This window comes from Podarcis raffonei, chromosome 17 (genome assembly GCF_027172205.1).
Source record: "Podarcis raffonei isolate rPodRaf1 chromosome 17, rPodRaf1.pri, whole genome shotgun sequence".
NCBI classification, from domain to species: Eukaryota; Metazoa; Chordata; class Lepidosauria; order Squamata; family Lacertidae; genus Podarcis; species Podarcis raffonei.
In genome coordinates, this window is record NC_070618.1 from 17,929,877 (window position 1) to 17,946,731 (window position 16,855).

The window sequence follows — 16,855 nt, forward strand, 5'->3', positions numbered from 1 at the left end:
GGCAACCCTAACTAAAGGAAAGGGTGATTGAGAGTGCTCTCCTGGTAATTCTGCCTGCAAACAAGTTTGGGAGTGCTTTCAAGAATATCAAAAGGTCACCCAAAACTTCTACATTGTACTCTTTTGCACATTTTCCCTTTCCTCTTCACAGCAACATCGTGTTTTTTGAGTGTGTGTCTCCCGCTGTGCTCCATCCACACATGGGCAGTGTTTATCCCTTCTGCTTTCCTCCCAAAAGAAGTAACTTTTAACCCTCTAAAGATGTACCGAGTGGTACCAGGGATGTATGATTTCACAAACAAGATTAGGCTTGACTGGGGTGTTTTGAGATTACTGATCCTAGAATGATACGTACAAGAAATATTGACTGACTCTCTGAGTAATCGATTTGCCATTTCCCATCAATGCCACTTGTACCTGTAAGATTATATTTTAACAAATATTTCACAAGTAAAAGTCCAGCGGTTGAAGTAGTACCTTATTATCGGCTGCAGTACCTCTGCAGCCCTTTAATATCTTGGAGTGGTTATACTCTTAGTCCACTGAGCTGGGGAGCAGTATGGGGTACAGGAGAGGAAGTTGGTAGCACAGACTAGACTCTCTGCCATCTGCCATGCCCATCAGTCTACTTATTCATAACCAGAAGTGCCACAAGTCCTCCCTGCTTCTGCCATTTGTGCGGCAGGTCAGTCCACCTGTAGGTTATATCATTGCTGTGTGTGTTGCAGCAAGACATATTCTGTATTCTCCCTATATTTTCTTTTGCTTCCAAAAAGTGGAGCAGTCTGCATTTGAACCTTCAGAGACGTGCATGTAATTCATTTTCTTCAGTAATTTGAGAAAAGCCCGTTAAAATTTCCGTTAAGAAGACTGCCGTTATATTTTACAGGTTACTACCTAGTTGCATTTTTCTGTGTTGTCTCATTACTGAGAGCCTCAGTAGCTGATCCAGGAAGACTACCTGAAAGCCCAAAGATACCAGTTACAGGTACAGTTTTGGTTCGCCTTCCTTTATGTTGCTGGTGTTGTTGTTTTTCAAAAAGGTGCAGTTTTGAATGTATTCCAACTAAAGGAGGTTCTGCCTAAACATCAGAAAAAAACCTTCTGACAGTAGGAGCTGTCAGAATGGTCTCCCTCTGGAGGTTGTGGGCTCTCCTTCCTTGGAGGTTTTTAAGCAGAAGTTGGATGGCCATCTGTCATGGATGCTTTAGCTGAGATTCCTGCATTGCAGGGGCTGGACTAGATGACCCTTGGGGACCCTTCCGATTCTATGATTCTGTGATTTCAGTCTGAGTTTTTGCCAGGGTTTGGGGCAGATATTGCCTTGGTTACCCTTCGCAAGACATGTGCTTTGGTTGACTCTCCTAGATTTCTCAGCAGCTTCCAATGTGTTCACCACAATATCCATCCAGTTTTCAAGCTGCCTTCATGGACTGAGATCCGACAGTGCATTGGTGTGGTTCTGCTTTATCTTACAGTGAGGTTCCAGAATGTGGTGAAAGGAGAATTAAATGTTACGCAGTGGGTGTGAGGTTGTATGCAACCAAGTTTTACTCATAGCAAACCCATTGAAATTAATGGCCCTAAGATAGCCATGTTATTTTCAATGGGTCTACTTTGAGTAGAACTTACATCCATGGTGGTTGGAGTCTGTCTTATCTCCCCTGCTCTTTAATCTCGACATGAAACCACTTGATGTGGTTTGTCAAGGGATTTCAGTCATGGCGCTATCATTACGCTAATGGCATCAAGTTCTATTGCTCCTTTCTGTCTCTACCAGGTCTGATGGTAACATTTATTTAGCTGCAATAATATAAAATACTTTGTGCCCTGCTAGTTTTTAAATGAAATAGTGGTCATAGTTTTTGTATCTTATATGCTACTTAAACTACTTGGAGCAAAAATGGGGTTCATACATCAAAAGATAAATTTTAAAAATTGCAGCACACTAAACAACCTGGATCTTTATCAGGGAGATAGAAATGTGTGCTTTGATAAGATATGTAAAGGAATGAAGGGCATTAGAACTGTCATTTTGGGGGGCGTTTGGTCTTAATTGAATGAAAATTCAAAAATAGAATTGTCCTGTGTGTTTTTAAACTACTAAGTTATAGCGACAACACCAGGAAGTGTTATTGTAGTCATAGATATATGTTACTTCTACCCAGTGCTATTTTTCTAGAAAAAGAAGTTCATAACTCAGCATAAAACACTTCTCTTAGTGTCTTAGAATGGCAATGGCACCCACCTGAGAGGTGCCAAAACTGAGTTCCAGCTGAAAAAAACCCCTGTTCCTACCTAGGGGTAGGGGCCATGCATTGCCCATGTGTAGAGTTAAAATGGGTGGCTTGAGCTGATTGGAAGATGACTAATTAAGCAGCAAACTGTGTGTCTGTTCATTGGGTTGGGGGGAAGGATAGGAAGGGCAAAGGCTCTGGGGTGGGGGAATAGTCACAGGCTGAAAGCAACAATAATGCAAGACAGACAGAAAGGCGAGATAGGTGGGTGTTCAGTGTAGGCCCTATCAGAAGGAAACAGATTCTAAAACTGGGATACAATTATATAATTGCTAGAATTGCTGTAGCCAGGAGCAAAGTGTATTAGTCAGTAAGCTACTACAGTGGTACCTCGGGTTACATATGCTTCAGGTTACAAACTCCGCTAACCCAGAAATAGTGCTTCAGGTTAAGAACTTTGCTTCAAGATGAGTACAGAAATCGTGCTCTGGTGGCACGGTGGCAGCAGGAGGCCCCATTAGCTAAAGTGGTGCTTCAGGTTAAGACCAATTTCAGGTTAAGAACGGACCTCCGGAACGAATTAAGTACTTAACCCGAGGTACCACTGTATATATTTCTTTTAGGGGTTTAGCAGAAGCAAAGAAATGATTTTGAAGTCACTGGTCTTGCATCAGTACCACTAGAAATGGTTCCAAGTAACTTTGCGCCGACATATTTAAATCTATCAGATTTGCTTTCTGATAAAACATAATGTACTTCATGACTTCTTCTTTCTGGTATGCACATTCCTTTGGATTTTGCTGAATTAAAATCTTTAGGTACATACCTACATACATCATTTTACTTGTATGCCACTTTTCCACAGTTCGAACCATGCTCAAGGCAGCTTACAACTTGGGGTGGGGGGAGCATAACTACAACCTAACAAAAGTGGTCCTAAATGGTATACAAGACATTAAAAATACACAACCAAACTGAACAATTGCTACATAAATCATGGGATCTATAATAAAGATACAAAAAACAAACAAACAGCAAGAGCAACAATCCCCTCCAACGAAACCCAACCGACTCCACAAACTTTGTTGCAAAATAAAACTAAAGGAGCTTTGATTATTTTGTTATTTTGTATCTGTTAATTTAGACTGTTTTGTACCATTTCAGAGATAATTTTATCTTTGTTTCTGTATTATTGCACAAACTGGTATGGTCAGATTCATTTGTTGCCTGTTTTAAATCACATTGGAAAACTTGCCTTCTGTTAATGGTAACTCTCTTATTAAAGAGTAACACCTTTGTGACATTGGCTTTATGGGAACAGATTGAAAATCAGTTTCCCATCTGGCATTATTACTAGTTTAATGATCTTGAATATTGGGTTTCCATACTGCCAATGTGCAAATGATGTCATTTTTCAACGAGATGAGAAACATGGCAGCTCTCCGACTTAAAATTGAGCCTACATAAATAAATAAATATATAAATGTTTCCGTATAAGCAAATTCAATAAGAAATGGTTGAAAAACCCTATAAAACAATTCTATATATGACCTGTGTATTAGTGAGAAGCATACGACCATGCAAATGTCACCTTGCCTAATTCCATTTCCATTTCAGGGGTCACCTTTCCTTTTGTCATCCTCAAATATGAAAATCTAATTATGTCTCCTCTTCACTTAAAGCAAATAATCAAGCTTGTGGGTTGTCTCCTTCCAGAGGGGGAAGCCTTTGGATGAAAATCCGTTTCACTGCAAATGCACCTTTCCAAAACTAAATGCATTATCAGAAGCCAAATTAATTGTAAAATAGCTGTACATATACCGTATTTTTCGCTCTATAGGACACACCCGACCATAGGACACACCTCGTTTTAGAGGGGGAGAACAAGAAAAAAATATTCTCCCCCTTTCATTTCTCCTCCCGCTTGGCTGAAGGAGCGCTGCGCAGCTCTCCCACTCTGCTGAAGCCAGGAGAGTCTTGCTTTCCTGGCTTCAGCAAAAGGAACCTGAAGCTTCCGGAGTGCAGCGGGACCTCCCACTGCGCTCTGGAGGCTTCAGGTGGCTTTAGCGAAAGCAACGTGAACCCAAGGAGCGCGGAGGGAGCGCTCCCTCTGTGCTTCGGAGGCTTCGCGTTGCTATCGCTGAAGCCAAGGAGCCTGCATTTGCTCCATAGGATGCACAAACATTTCCCCTTAATTTTGGGAGGGGGAAAAGTGTGTCCTATAGAGCAAAAAATACGGTGCTATTTAGAGAGTGTTAGGTGCACCTTAGTTAATTTGAAATAAATGGGACTTAACAGTTTGCAATTCTGTTCTAGTGACCTAATGTACACCAAGAGTACCATTTAGAGGCTATTTTCATTGTAGTCACTTCACTAGTTTAATGAAGGCAGGTAGTTTGATCATGGCAGGTGTCATTATCCTTTTCACAAACCAGAGAAACTGTCATAGGCACCTCTCAAACAAGCACCCACCACAAAATATTGTTTTGGACACAACAGATTGCTTGATGGGCCATTGGTCTGACTCAGTATAAGACATCTTCTGATGTTTGTAAAATCTATAGACCGCATTACCTAAAATTCTGTGAGCTTTCCATTTTGCATGATGAAGAGTTCTGTGAAACTGAAAGCTTGTATATGCTTTGATTAAATTAAAGGGGGGGTTGTACTTTTTCTCTTTTGTAGCCATCACAGTGGTCTTCTAAAACACCTGGTGTGTTTTGGCTTATCGGGATGCAAACGAGGGACATTTTTATACGTTCCTTTCTTTTCCTGTAAAAACATCAACTACAGTAAGGCTTTATGGGTCTTAAAGAAGCAAAAACATAATGGCAATTCTGGGGAAGGGGAGAGTTTGTAGTAACCGACTCTGCATTTTCTTTCTTTAGAAAGAGACTTTTGGGAATTATGTAATAAATGTAATATGATGAGACCAAAGCGTTCCCACCATTGCAGTCGATGTGGACACTGTGTTAGGAAAATGGACCATCATTGCCCGTGGTAAGTTTATTGCCTCACCATATCCTAAATAGGCACACTGACTGCTAATGTAATCATTGTTTGACATTGTTTCCCAATAGTTGTGTATTTCACAGTAATGATATCACCATAAACATCAGGTCCCCCCCAAAAAAGTGACTTTAGGATTCAAGGTGTAAATGTTGGTTTTCAAAATTAAGCTTTGGAAATGGATTATTAATACTAGAATATAATTTTGTTTCAAAATACCGTGCCAAGATCCATATAAGCATTTGCTCATGTGCTCAACCTTTTCTCTTCTCCATTTACGTTAAACCAGCAACGAAACCCAGATGTTTCCAGTTAACCATGGCTTCCCATTTCATAGAGTCATAGAATTGTAGAGTTGGAACTGACATCGCTTGTAGGGTTACAAGAAGTTTTGTGAGGAGAATTATATAAATTACTGCAAAAGGCATTAAGTATGAGTTTATTTAGGATTTGGATCTAAAGCAATAATTATAGTAACAAAATGCAGAATTAGAAATGATTTTAGAAAATCATTAGACAGGGTTGAAGGAAGTCTTAGGCTGTGATAGCCAAAGATTTGATTTGAACCTGTCCTATGTGGTGATTCTAGTTACAAAAGCAAAGCAAAATTTAGTACAGAATCTTCACCCCCTACTTTTATACTAAGAATGTTAGATAAAGAGTGGAAGAATGTGTCTTCCTCAAATTCCCCTATTTACCAAAAGCCAAATTGCCTTTGCGTATAAAAAGCCAAGATGACTAATAGAACCGTACAGCTGAAGACTGTGGACAGAGGTAGATGAGGAATGAAAGTACAAAGAGATAAGTGGTGAACATTTTCCCTTCTGCCCTGTCCCCAACTGGTAGGTCATTGGTTTGGCTTGAAAGGCTTATTTCATTGTTAAAATTTAGAAAGCGACTAATGCTCCATTGTGTGTGTTTACACTTGTTTTCTGCAGGATTAATAACTGCGTTGGTGAAGATAATCACTGGCTGTTTTTGCAGCTGTGCTTCTACACAGAACTTCTCAGTTCTTACACGCTGCTACTTGATTTCTGCCACTGTTATTACTTTGAACCACTAAAAGAAGTTAATTGGGTAAGAAAAAAAATTATGCTTGCAAGATGTGGATAAATGTTAACATAATCACAGTTTATTATTCATAGTTAACTGTATGATAAGGGTGTGTGTGTGTGTTTTACCTGTTCTAGCATTCTAGGGTAGAGTTGTGAATTTGGTTTGACATATGTAAATGTATGGATTTGTTTCCATCGATCTAGCAACTAGGAAAATAAGGAGGGAGCCAAACACCCGACAATAGCTCTTACAAAACCAGAAAGTTGCTGCAAAATGCAAAGTCTTTTAAAGGAATCTATAGCGAATCTATAGGGAGAAAATAAAGCAACCTGGACCCTTGACATTGATTCTAACACCTGACAATTCTAAACTGCATTTAAACATAACAGTTTTGCTTATTTATATATGGTTATTTATATTATGCATTTCTGGTGCCACTCAGGACATTAGTGTTGGGCCAACTATCACATGTTTTCAGGAAATAGGATGGTTACATGTACACCAATGATACACATTATTCTTTTCCATACCAGCTTGGAGACATACTTGAGCACCTTTAAACACCTAGGTAACATAACATCAGGGCATACCAATGGTCAAGCTCTCCAGATGTGGCAACCTGGGTGTTTACACAGATCAAGTCTGTTGGGGGGGGGGTTGGCAGAATCTGAGTGTTAACACCATCTTTCACATGTGCAATGATCATAGTGTCCTACTGAATTAGGGCCTCTTCAGGAGACATGTACTTGCTCAGAGGCATATCAAGTATTAAGAGCCAAATGTTGAACCACCCTGATGTAGGATGTCATATACATGAAGAACCATGAACGTATATTCTCCCAGGAATGTACAATCTTTGGGGTTGTTATATTCCCCAGATAAAAATTGGTCTAGAAGTCAAACATGCAGGACTGGATTTACGTTTAAGTTAAACAAGCTATAGCTTAGAGCCCTACTCTCTTGTGGGCCCCCAAAAAAATTAAAGGGAAAAAACCCCTGGATGTACATTTCTAAAATATAAGATAAAAAACAAATAAAATTAAAAACAAATAAAATAAAACCTTCATACAGCAACACTGTTTTAATATAAAGGTAAAGGTACCCCTGCCCGTACGTGCCAGTCTTGACAGACTCTAGGGTTGTGTGCTCATCTCACTCTAGAGGCCGGGAGCCAGCGCAGTCCGAAGACACTTCCGGGTCACGTGGCCAGCGTGACGAAGCTGCAGCTGGCGAACCGGCACCAGAGCAGCACACGGAAACGCCGTTTACCTTCCCGCTATAAAGCGGTACCTATTTATCTACTTGCACTTAAGGGTGCTTTCAAACTGCTAGGTGGGCAGGAGCTGGGACCGAACGACGGGAGCTCACCCCGCCACGGGGATTCGAACCGCTGACCATGCGATCGGCAAGTCCTAGGCACTGAGGTTTTACCCACAGCGCCACCCGCGTCCCTCTGTTTTAATATACTTCTTCTTAATTGTATTTCAGTTCAACAATTACTTTGATAAAATACATATTTTGTTATATGCAAATGGCTTTAGATACCCATTAGGTCCATAAATTACCATATAGCATATATTCAACACAGAAAACAGGGACAATTTGTTGTTGACAAAGGACAGCTGGACATATAAAGGGCCCCATTACCTTCAGTAGCTTAGGGCCTCATCAAACCTAAATCTGGCCCTGCAGACTTGTATTTTTACAGGACCTTGGGCTTTGTCATAAAGGACCTCACAGATAAGGAGCACAGTGTAGGCATTGCGTACAAAATCGATAGAGAGGTGCAATATTAAAGAATGGAATATATCAGCTTTTGCAAACAATTTTTTATGTATAAGGAAAATGATCAAGGGAGAAATGTCATCTTTTAGAGATGGGAACACAGATAAGGGCCTCAGGTGATTAATGTGGTGTATTATCATAGCTATCAGCTTTTGGGCAAACCAGGATTTTAAACCAACTTAAAACCATGGTTTAAGATCCTGACTGTTTCCAAATCTGGTGGCCACACTTTTGCAGCTCAGAGTCTTGGGAAACTATGGTTTATTACATATTTATTGGTTTAATCATTGATCGTACAAAGGGAGAAACAGAGGGTCTGCATATGTGGGCAAAACTCTTGTTGATATCTCAACTTATTAAACTGATTATAGGTCCGAAATTATAGATTTGGATGTTTTGAGAGCCTCTTGCTTCAAAAAAAAATCACGCCTTTGGCATTCAGTGTTGTTTGCATATTGCAAATGATTTGGTTCAGATGATTTGATAGCCGCAATATAAAAAAAAAAAAATCTGCAGAATTGGTAGCTGAGTGGAAAATATATGGGAATTCAGCCAGATCTGCAGCTTCAGAAATGATAAGTGTACTATTTGGCTCATTTCTGACTGTGTAGCTGAGTATCCCCCATAAATGTGTGCCACCCAATCGCTCATTCTGCTGTTTGACACTAAGGGACACAAACAGCAAACAAAATCCATTTACCGTATTTTTCGCTCTATAACACGCACCAGACCATAACACGCACATAGTTTTTAGAGGAGGAAAACAAGAAAAAAAATATTCTAAACGAAATAGTGATATATGATTTTTGTGGTTCATGCTGTGGCCACAGACATGTGATCTGACAGTGAGTTTGGAGTAGCCCAATGCAAAAATCCTGAGGATCCATGTGGATCCATGCTTTGTAACCACGGAGGAGGGAAGGAAGGGGAACCATGGATCCTCTGCTCACAACTGCAGCAGATCCCCCCCGCCACCCCCAGGCATTCACTCCATAACACGCACAGACATTTCCCCTTACTTTCTAGGAGGAAAAAAGTGAGTGTTATGGTGCAAAAAATACGGTAATTGTCCTATAAAAATTACATACAATTTAAGACAATAGCTTAGTACGGTCAACGTTTTGCAGTAGAATATGTCCACTGCATTGAATAGATGTTTTTTGTGTCTTGTACATTTTCTAAGAATTTGATCCAAAGCAACTGCACTGCCGCAACTGCTTCTTGTGAATGTTTAGCTTCTCCGTAATGCTAATGATGACAGGAAGATGCAGAGGTACAAAGGTTGTCACAGATCCACATACTTACTCCAAGTTGTAGGATCACACTGTTAATGACTTATCTGCCGCCTTCTCATTAAAAACAAACAAACCTGAATGAAACTAGCATTTACCTGTATTGCAATTTGTGAAACGGCACTTAAATCTTCTCCAACTGATAGCCATAGGGCATTTCAGTTCCTTAAGACTTTTGTTATCTTTGTAAGCTACTGAATAAGATTTAATTTAATGAAAGAGATTGTTATTTGTATGATCCACAGGAACCTTCTGGGTTTTTTTTTGCAGGATAAAAACTTAAGTATTTAAAAATTGAAGTCCTTAAAAGTATAATATGTATTCTCTCATTCGTTTAGTAGGCTGCAGATAATGTACATTTTCCTCCAGTAGGAGGAGCAGTGTTACTGCAAGAGCTAAAAAGAAACTGCACAAATCTATTAAGGGACTGTTGGTTTTTGTGTCCTGGCCACTGTCAGAAAGGATTGCTTATTTCGTATCTGACAGGTATAACTTTTCCCAGGGAGTGTTGTGCTTTCCAGAAAGTATGAAAACAACATCATGTACTTGACCAGCTTACAGTAAGAGTGGCTAGCATGGGTCTTCATCTCTGTACATTTTGTGTCTTGTTACATCTGCTGGAATGATAATATGCCAAGTGGAGTCAGACCACTGTCTCATTTAGCTCTGGCAGAAGATTTCCAAGGTCTTGTTCAAAGCAGGATCTGCTGCTTTGGATCCTCTACATTGTAACTTGGGTTGTGCCCTGATGCTGGCCAGTTGAAGCAACTTTTAACTGTGCAGAAAAGCAAGTTGCGCCTGCACTCTTTCCCAAATATTTTTTGGTGTAGATCCATCCGTTCAGCGGGAGATGGCTTTGATTTGGCACCAGCAGCACTGCATGGATGAGCAGGAAAGAACCTCTGAAATCCTTGGGCTCACGCAGCCAGGAGGAGAGCTTCAGGAGAGTTTAGTGCAGATCAGGGACCCATGCTAGCACTGGTTAGCCGAACAAGGCAACTTCCTGACCCCTGGTTTGAATCTGACTTGCTGAGAAACTGACCAGATCTGGTTGTAAACCACAGCGTCTGGTTTGTAGGTTAAGACAAGCAGTGTGGTCATCCTGACTATATGGGAGGAAAATACGTTGATTTGGTTTGAGGAAGGCAATCTCTAATCCTAACCTTTACAAATACGAGGAACCCTTTCTAACTTCAGAAAATTTCATGGATCTCCATATGCTACTTGTCAGGGCTGGTGGAAGCCATAGTCCACACCAGGTTTACTCCTTTTCCAAATCCATTTAGACCAATCAACTAGATCATGTGAAAACATCACGGGTGTGCACATGAGTGTTTTTGTTTTTAAGCACCCTTCAAAGGGAAGTGTCCAATCTGGGATTTCAAGTGGTAACAGTTGAGAGCCCATGACTGTGGTCAGCTTCTTGTATTATATTTTGAGGATGTGATATATGTTTTTGAATTATTCCTTGGTTTGAATGTAGGTGATTCCACCACCACCCTTTTTTGCATGTTCACATGAGCAAACATATCTTGGAATATGTACAGCCATATGTTAGGGAAGATACATGAGTGCTTATACTCCCTTGTGATTGTATCTAGAAATTAGGGCATGTTTCTTCTTGTTAAATATCTAATAAATTAATGATTCATATTGCAATCCTTTTGGGTTAGGATGTACTGAGGAATCTAGATAACATTTATTTATAATCCACTTGTCTGCTTAAAAGTACTCAGACTGGGGGGGGGGGTGGCATCATCCCAGAGCTATATAGTACTAATAGAAACGCAAGTGCAACAATTTATAATATGATATAGCCAATGCTTAAAAATCTAAATGGTATGAAGAGTGTGCCTCCTGTTTTGACAATGCATGGGAGCTAAGGTGTGGCTTGGGGGTTTATGAATCTTGTGCTGCAAGAGAGCAGGAGCAGAGGTGGATTTAGGGCAGAGGGACCAGTTCTATGATGTCACAACTATGATGTAGTAGATTGATCAGAGGGCAAGAGGCAGGGGAGTACAGAATTTTGGCCTTGGAACGGGCGCTGCTGAAACTTGCAAAGTCTTCCTCTGGCAGGAGCAAGTGGTTGAGTAGGAGTGCATTATTCTTACTCATAGTAGTAGTGGTGGTAGTGGTATTTATTATTTATTGAATTCATACACCGCCCTATACCCAGGGGTCTCAGGGCGGTTCGCAGAATAGTAGTAGTAGCAGCAGTAGCAGTAGTATTACCAGCCTACCTTCACCAGTAGGTCCCAGGTTTAGTTGCAACAATTTAAAATTCAGAAACAGTAAAGTCACAGGAATAGGCTGAGTCCTGAAAATACACACCTCAGATGTCAAAGGCCAGGAGGTGTGCCTTCATTAGTACTTCTGACAGTGTGTCAATGTGACAGGGTGTTAAGACTGTGGTCTTAGCTTTGCAGTCCAGACAGCGACCATTTTGGGTGGGGGTTCCATTCCTGACCCCTGTGTGCATTGGTGGAACGTGCATAACCCTGCCCCATTTGGGGGCCACTTCCGAGTTGGCAGTGCCAAGCATGCATGTGATCACTCGTCAATCAGACCAGTGCAAATCGGTCACTCCCTGTATTCAGCCTGGGCAAATGTATTCTCATTGACTTGTACAGTGATACCTCGGGTTAAGAACATAATTCGTTCTGGAGGTCCATTCTTAACCTGAAACTGTTCTTAACCTGAAGCACCACTTTAGCTAATGGGGCTTCCCACTGCCGCCGCACCACAGCCACGCAATTTCTGTTCTTATCCTGAAGCAAAGTTCTTAACCCGAGGTACTAGTTCTGGGTTAGCAGAGTCTGTAACCTGAAGCATCTGTAAACCGAGGTACCACTGTACTTTGCTGTGGCAGATGAAGAGTAGTCAAGGTAGCCTGGTATATATGACTGATCTTGCCCTTAAGCTCTCAGTGATGTGCCACTTTTGGCTTGCTCCAATTTCTCTTTGTGGAATACTGTTCATCCAAAACTTTTCTTCTGCTATTTGCTACCTAGATTCCCTTTAAACACACAGCTGTATGGTGTGCATAAATTTTTGCTCATTCTCTGTAGGCGTCAGGGGGGTGAGTCATTCATTGAGAATGAATTGGGAATATAGAATCTGGAAGTGTAGAGCAGGTTGTACTTAACTGACATTCTGTAGCTTGAGAAGAGATGTTCGACAGTGGAATGGTCTCCGTCGGGAGGTGGTGGACTCCCCTTCCTTGGAGGTTTCTAAGCAGAGGTTGGATGGCCATCTGCCATGGATGCTTTAGCTGAGATTCTTGCATTGCAGGGGGTTGGACCTTGGGGTGGCTCTGTGGTCTAAACCACTGAGCCTCTTAGGCTTGCTAGCCAGAAGGTTGGCGGTTTGAATCCCCACAACAGGGTGAGCTAACCCTTGCTCTGTCCCAGCTCCTGCGAACCAAGCAGTTCGAAAGCATGCCAGTGCAAGTAGATAAATAGGTACCCCTGCAGTGGGAAGGTAAACAGCATTTCTGTGTGTTCTGGCTTCTGTCATGGTGTGCCATTGAAGCGGTTTGGTCATGCTGGCCACATGACTCGGAAAGCTGCCTGTGGACAAACACCTGCTCCCTTGGCCTGAAAGCGAGATGAGCGCTGCAACCCCATAGTCACCTTTGACTGTACTTAACAATCCAGGGGTCCTTTACCTTTACCTTCCAACCCTACAACTCTATGATTCTATAAGTGCCTCTTCCAGTGCCTGATTTTAACTGCAGCTTGTAGCCACAGTAGTTTTCTTAGGAAATTTGTTTTCCATCACTGGTCCACAAGCTAGTGGAGATTTATGCTGTTGATGTGAGGGACAGTCTGTTCTCTGCAGTCTTATAAACACAGTTCTCCATTATTCCATAAGTACAAAAAGCATGAGTCTGTCTGCATGGACCCTTTTAAAAGTGCATGTTTAGTATATATAGTTTAGTACACCTAGCTCATTCAAAGAGTGAGAAATACTCCCAGGTGATAATGCCCTACATATTGACATGACCTTTGCTTGCACAGCTGTGTATACTGGGCTTTGTAAAGCTATCATTTCCTTTCCACACCAGTAGTACCTGACTGGCAAATGTGGCTCTAGAAGGGCTTTGTTGGAAGAAAGAGAAAATTGAAATAGAAGAACAATTTGAACCTGAAGAGGACAGAACCCTTTTTTTTAACCCATCCATTTCTAACTTGCTAATCGTTTGATAGGCTGTAAATTTTGTGGAACGAATATGAGATCTGTTGTTTCAGATTTGAGATTGGGTGCCAATTCAAAGACTTCCTCTTGCATTAAGAGGCCAAACATTGTTATCCTTCATTGGTTTGTATATATTTAGAAAGTCTGATGCTGAGCAAAACAATACCCAACAAAAAAAGTATAATTTCACTTTAATTGTATTTCCTTGTATTTCTAATTGTCTTTTTTCTTTCCTTTTCATGTTTTGGAGATCCTTTCTTATATGCAAAAGACAGCTAAAAATTGTTTCTATTTTTCTTTATTTACAGGATATATTTGTATTTAGACATGAACTTGCCCTGATAAGAATATCTACCTTCATGGGTTTAATAATGCTGATTGGAATTACGGGACTCTTTTATACTCAATTGACTGGTATATTCAATGTAAGTATTTTATTCTTTCCTTCAGAATAACATTTCCCCCCTGTGCATGTTGTTGTGTAAGTGCTTAAAAGTATGCTAAGCTGTATATTGAATAAAAACATGTAATTCTTTACCAGGCACAATCTATAATGCAAAATATCAACAAATATAAGAACTTGAGGTACACTCAAAACACAACCAGACAAGATTATTGGAGATTTACAACTGGGTTTTTCTTTTTCTTTTTTCCATATGGCAAATGCAGCCACAGAGTGGGATGATGGAGCTGATTTGGATCAGAATTGTAGCAATGGGGAGTTGGGGGAAATTATAGTGTGGGGAGAGTGGGCAGTTTCAGCCAGGAAAATGGTATGAAGAGAAATGGCTTATGCCCTTCTGCAGTGACACAAGCCTGGTATATAAAATTGGCATTTTTGTTTTGTTTTGTTTTATTATTTTGTTTTGTTTTATTTTATTTTATTTATACCCTCCCTATCTGGCTAGGTTGCCCCAGCCACTCTGGGCGGCTTCCAACACACACACACACACACACACACACACACACACGCACGCACAATAATTAAATATCAAACATTCATAGTAACAATCAGATCCTAGATGAAAAGTCACAATAACTTTAAAATAAACAATCTATACCAAATAAAACAACATGCAATAATGCATTAGAATCCAATAGTAAACAGATGTGTGTGCATCTGCCGCTAAAATGGAAGTCAACAAATTTAAGCTGGGATCTCCCTTCATCTCATTTAACTGTCCTATCAGTTCTCCCTCAAATAGTCGTGGAAGTAAAATAAAAATGGTAATTGTGTGATTTTTAATGTTTGTGTAAGAAATGGGAAAGCTGCTCTTAAAAAAAAAGGTAGAAGAAAAAATAACTGGGGCCTAAATTTTAAAATATTCTTATTTCTCAAATTTATATACCGCCTTATACCCAGAGATTTCAAGGCAGTTTACGGAATAAAATCAAGCTATAAAACCACAAAATATATAATAAAAATAAAAACAACAACCCAATAGCTGCCCCCCCCAAAAAAAACATCTTAAAAGGGCATAGGATGTAAATCAGACCAACCAAAGGCCTGGTTTAAAAGAAACATTTTTGCCTGGCGCCTAAAGGTGTGTAATGAAGGCACCAGGTAAATTTCACTGGGGAGAGCATACCACAGATGGGGAGCCACTGCAGAGAACAGGGGATGGGAGAACATCCTGGGAAAGGGAAGACTGATGGAAAGTGCCGAGGAATGGAACTAGAAAGGAGCATGACTGCAATGAATAGTTTAAGGTGAGAACAGGGAGATAAAGAGTAGCAAAGTCTAGAATCAGTGGAAGAAAACCTTATTGTGAGGAGATGCCATAACTGTTGTGACACAGGAGTTAAACCAACATTCCTTTTCGAACAAAAATTAAAGCTGGGAAAAGTAGTAATATATATATTGCAATGATCCAAGTGGGGAAATGGCCTGATCCTCATGTCACACCAAGCCAACATGTGTTCCAGGAGAGGAGATCTAAACCACTTTTCTCCATCCTTGTCTTTCTGCTGCTAAGCTCGGCCAGTGACTTGGCTTAGTGCAGACATAGGCAAACTCGGCCCTCCAGATGTTTTGGGACTACATCTCCCATCATCACTGACCACTGGTCCTGTTAGCTAGGGATGATGGGAGTTGTAGTCCCAAAACATCTAGAGGGCCAAGTTTGCCTATGCCTGGCTTAGTGTGTCTTCTGAACAACAGGCTCATGGTTTTAGCTCTCTTGAGCTGTGTAAACCAGAGGACAAACTTGTATACAGCTTGTGGTAAGCCTGGATAGAGAGATAAACCACAAGCTTGCATTTGGACAACGTGCTAAGCAAAGTCACAGCTTAGCACAGTGCAGCAGCAGAAAGATTTGGGAGGAGCAAAAGTGACTGCAATCTCCTCCGGAGTACCCTTTGCAGTAAGCCATGGTTTGCCTTAGAACAACTAGCCGACTTGTTTGCTTTGCACCAAGCCATGGTTTGGCTTAGCATGACAAGCCTCCTATTTTGAGGAGCTGGACTAGTGCCCTGGTAGGACAACAGGAAATAGACTTATTTGTCTTAGATTTCACACAGAGAGATTTTGGAATAGAATGGTACTGAAAGAATTACACATAGGTGTCAAAGGTGACACGAAGACTCAGTATTTCGTTGAAAAAATGGAAATACTTGATTTAACATATAAAAAAATGATATTTAAACATAATAGGAGTATGTCTTAGGAAAACTCCAAATCCATACTCCTATTATCCATGTCCTGAAAAGATTTTGGAAACTAATATCAACCAAAGTGCATATGGGAATTTTGATGCATTCCCAAGACCCAATGGCTGCTTTATTGTTCCCTTTATTTTATTTTCATGCTTGTTTTGTTGGTTTGGTTAGATCCCTTGATCTGTATCTGGCAAACCTCATGCAGGTGGGTCAGTGAGAAACTTTCAAATGGAGTACATTTGCTTCTGATTTTTGGCATTTATGGCTGCTGAAATAATTTCCTAGTATGCTAACTTTCAGTTCTTGTTCTAAGCTCATCAATATATGTTACCATCATTCATCTGTGTTGAATTATTGTTTTGTATGAATATGTACATGCATCCATCATGTCATTCATTACTGACACACCTTCTAGTAACTTGAATTAAGTGAGTGATAATTTAGAATGGTAAACATGTACTATATTATGCAATCACAGAATGTGAGTTGTGCAAGATAACCTTTTTCTTTCAGGTGGCTGGAATTTAGGGTAATGCTCTTACTGTTTGATTTGCCAGTGGTTTGCAAACAGAATGTTTTCTTACCAAACTCTGGGTCTTGATTTGGACACACCATTTGTTT

The 16,855-nt window shown here is 40.5% G+C and overlaps 1 protein-coding gene across 4 annotated transcripts in view; it reads left to right on the plus strand.

Moving 5' to 3' along the window:
- Window positions 1-16,855, plus strand: part of ZDHHC21 (zinc finger DHHC-type palmitoyltransferase 21) — a 41,979-nt gene that overhangs the window by 9,144 nt on the left and 15,980 nt on the right. For 3 of the 4 annotated variants that reach the window (XM_053370639.1, XM_053370643.1, XM_053370641.1), the window contains 4 exons: window positions 890-988; window positions 5,126-5,237; window positions 6,185-6,323; window positions 13,885-14,001. In XM_053370639.1, the coding sequence (XP_053226614.1) occupies window positions 890-988; window positions 5,126-5,237; window positions 6,185-6,323; window positions 13,885-14,001 (467 nt within the window). Of the gene's footprint in view, window positions 1-889; window positions 989-5,125; window positions 5,238-6,184; window positions 6,324-13,884; window positions 14,002-14,117; window positions 14,277-16,855 lie in introns of those variants that run through there. The other variant, XM_053370642.1, reaches the window with a different exon arrangement.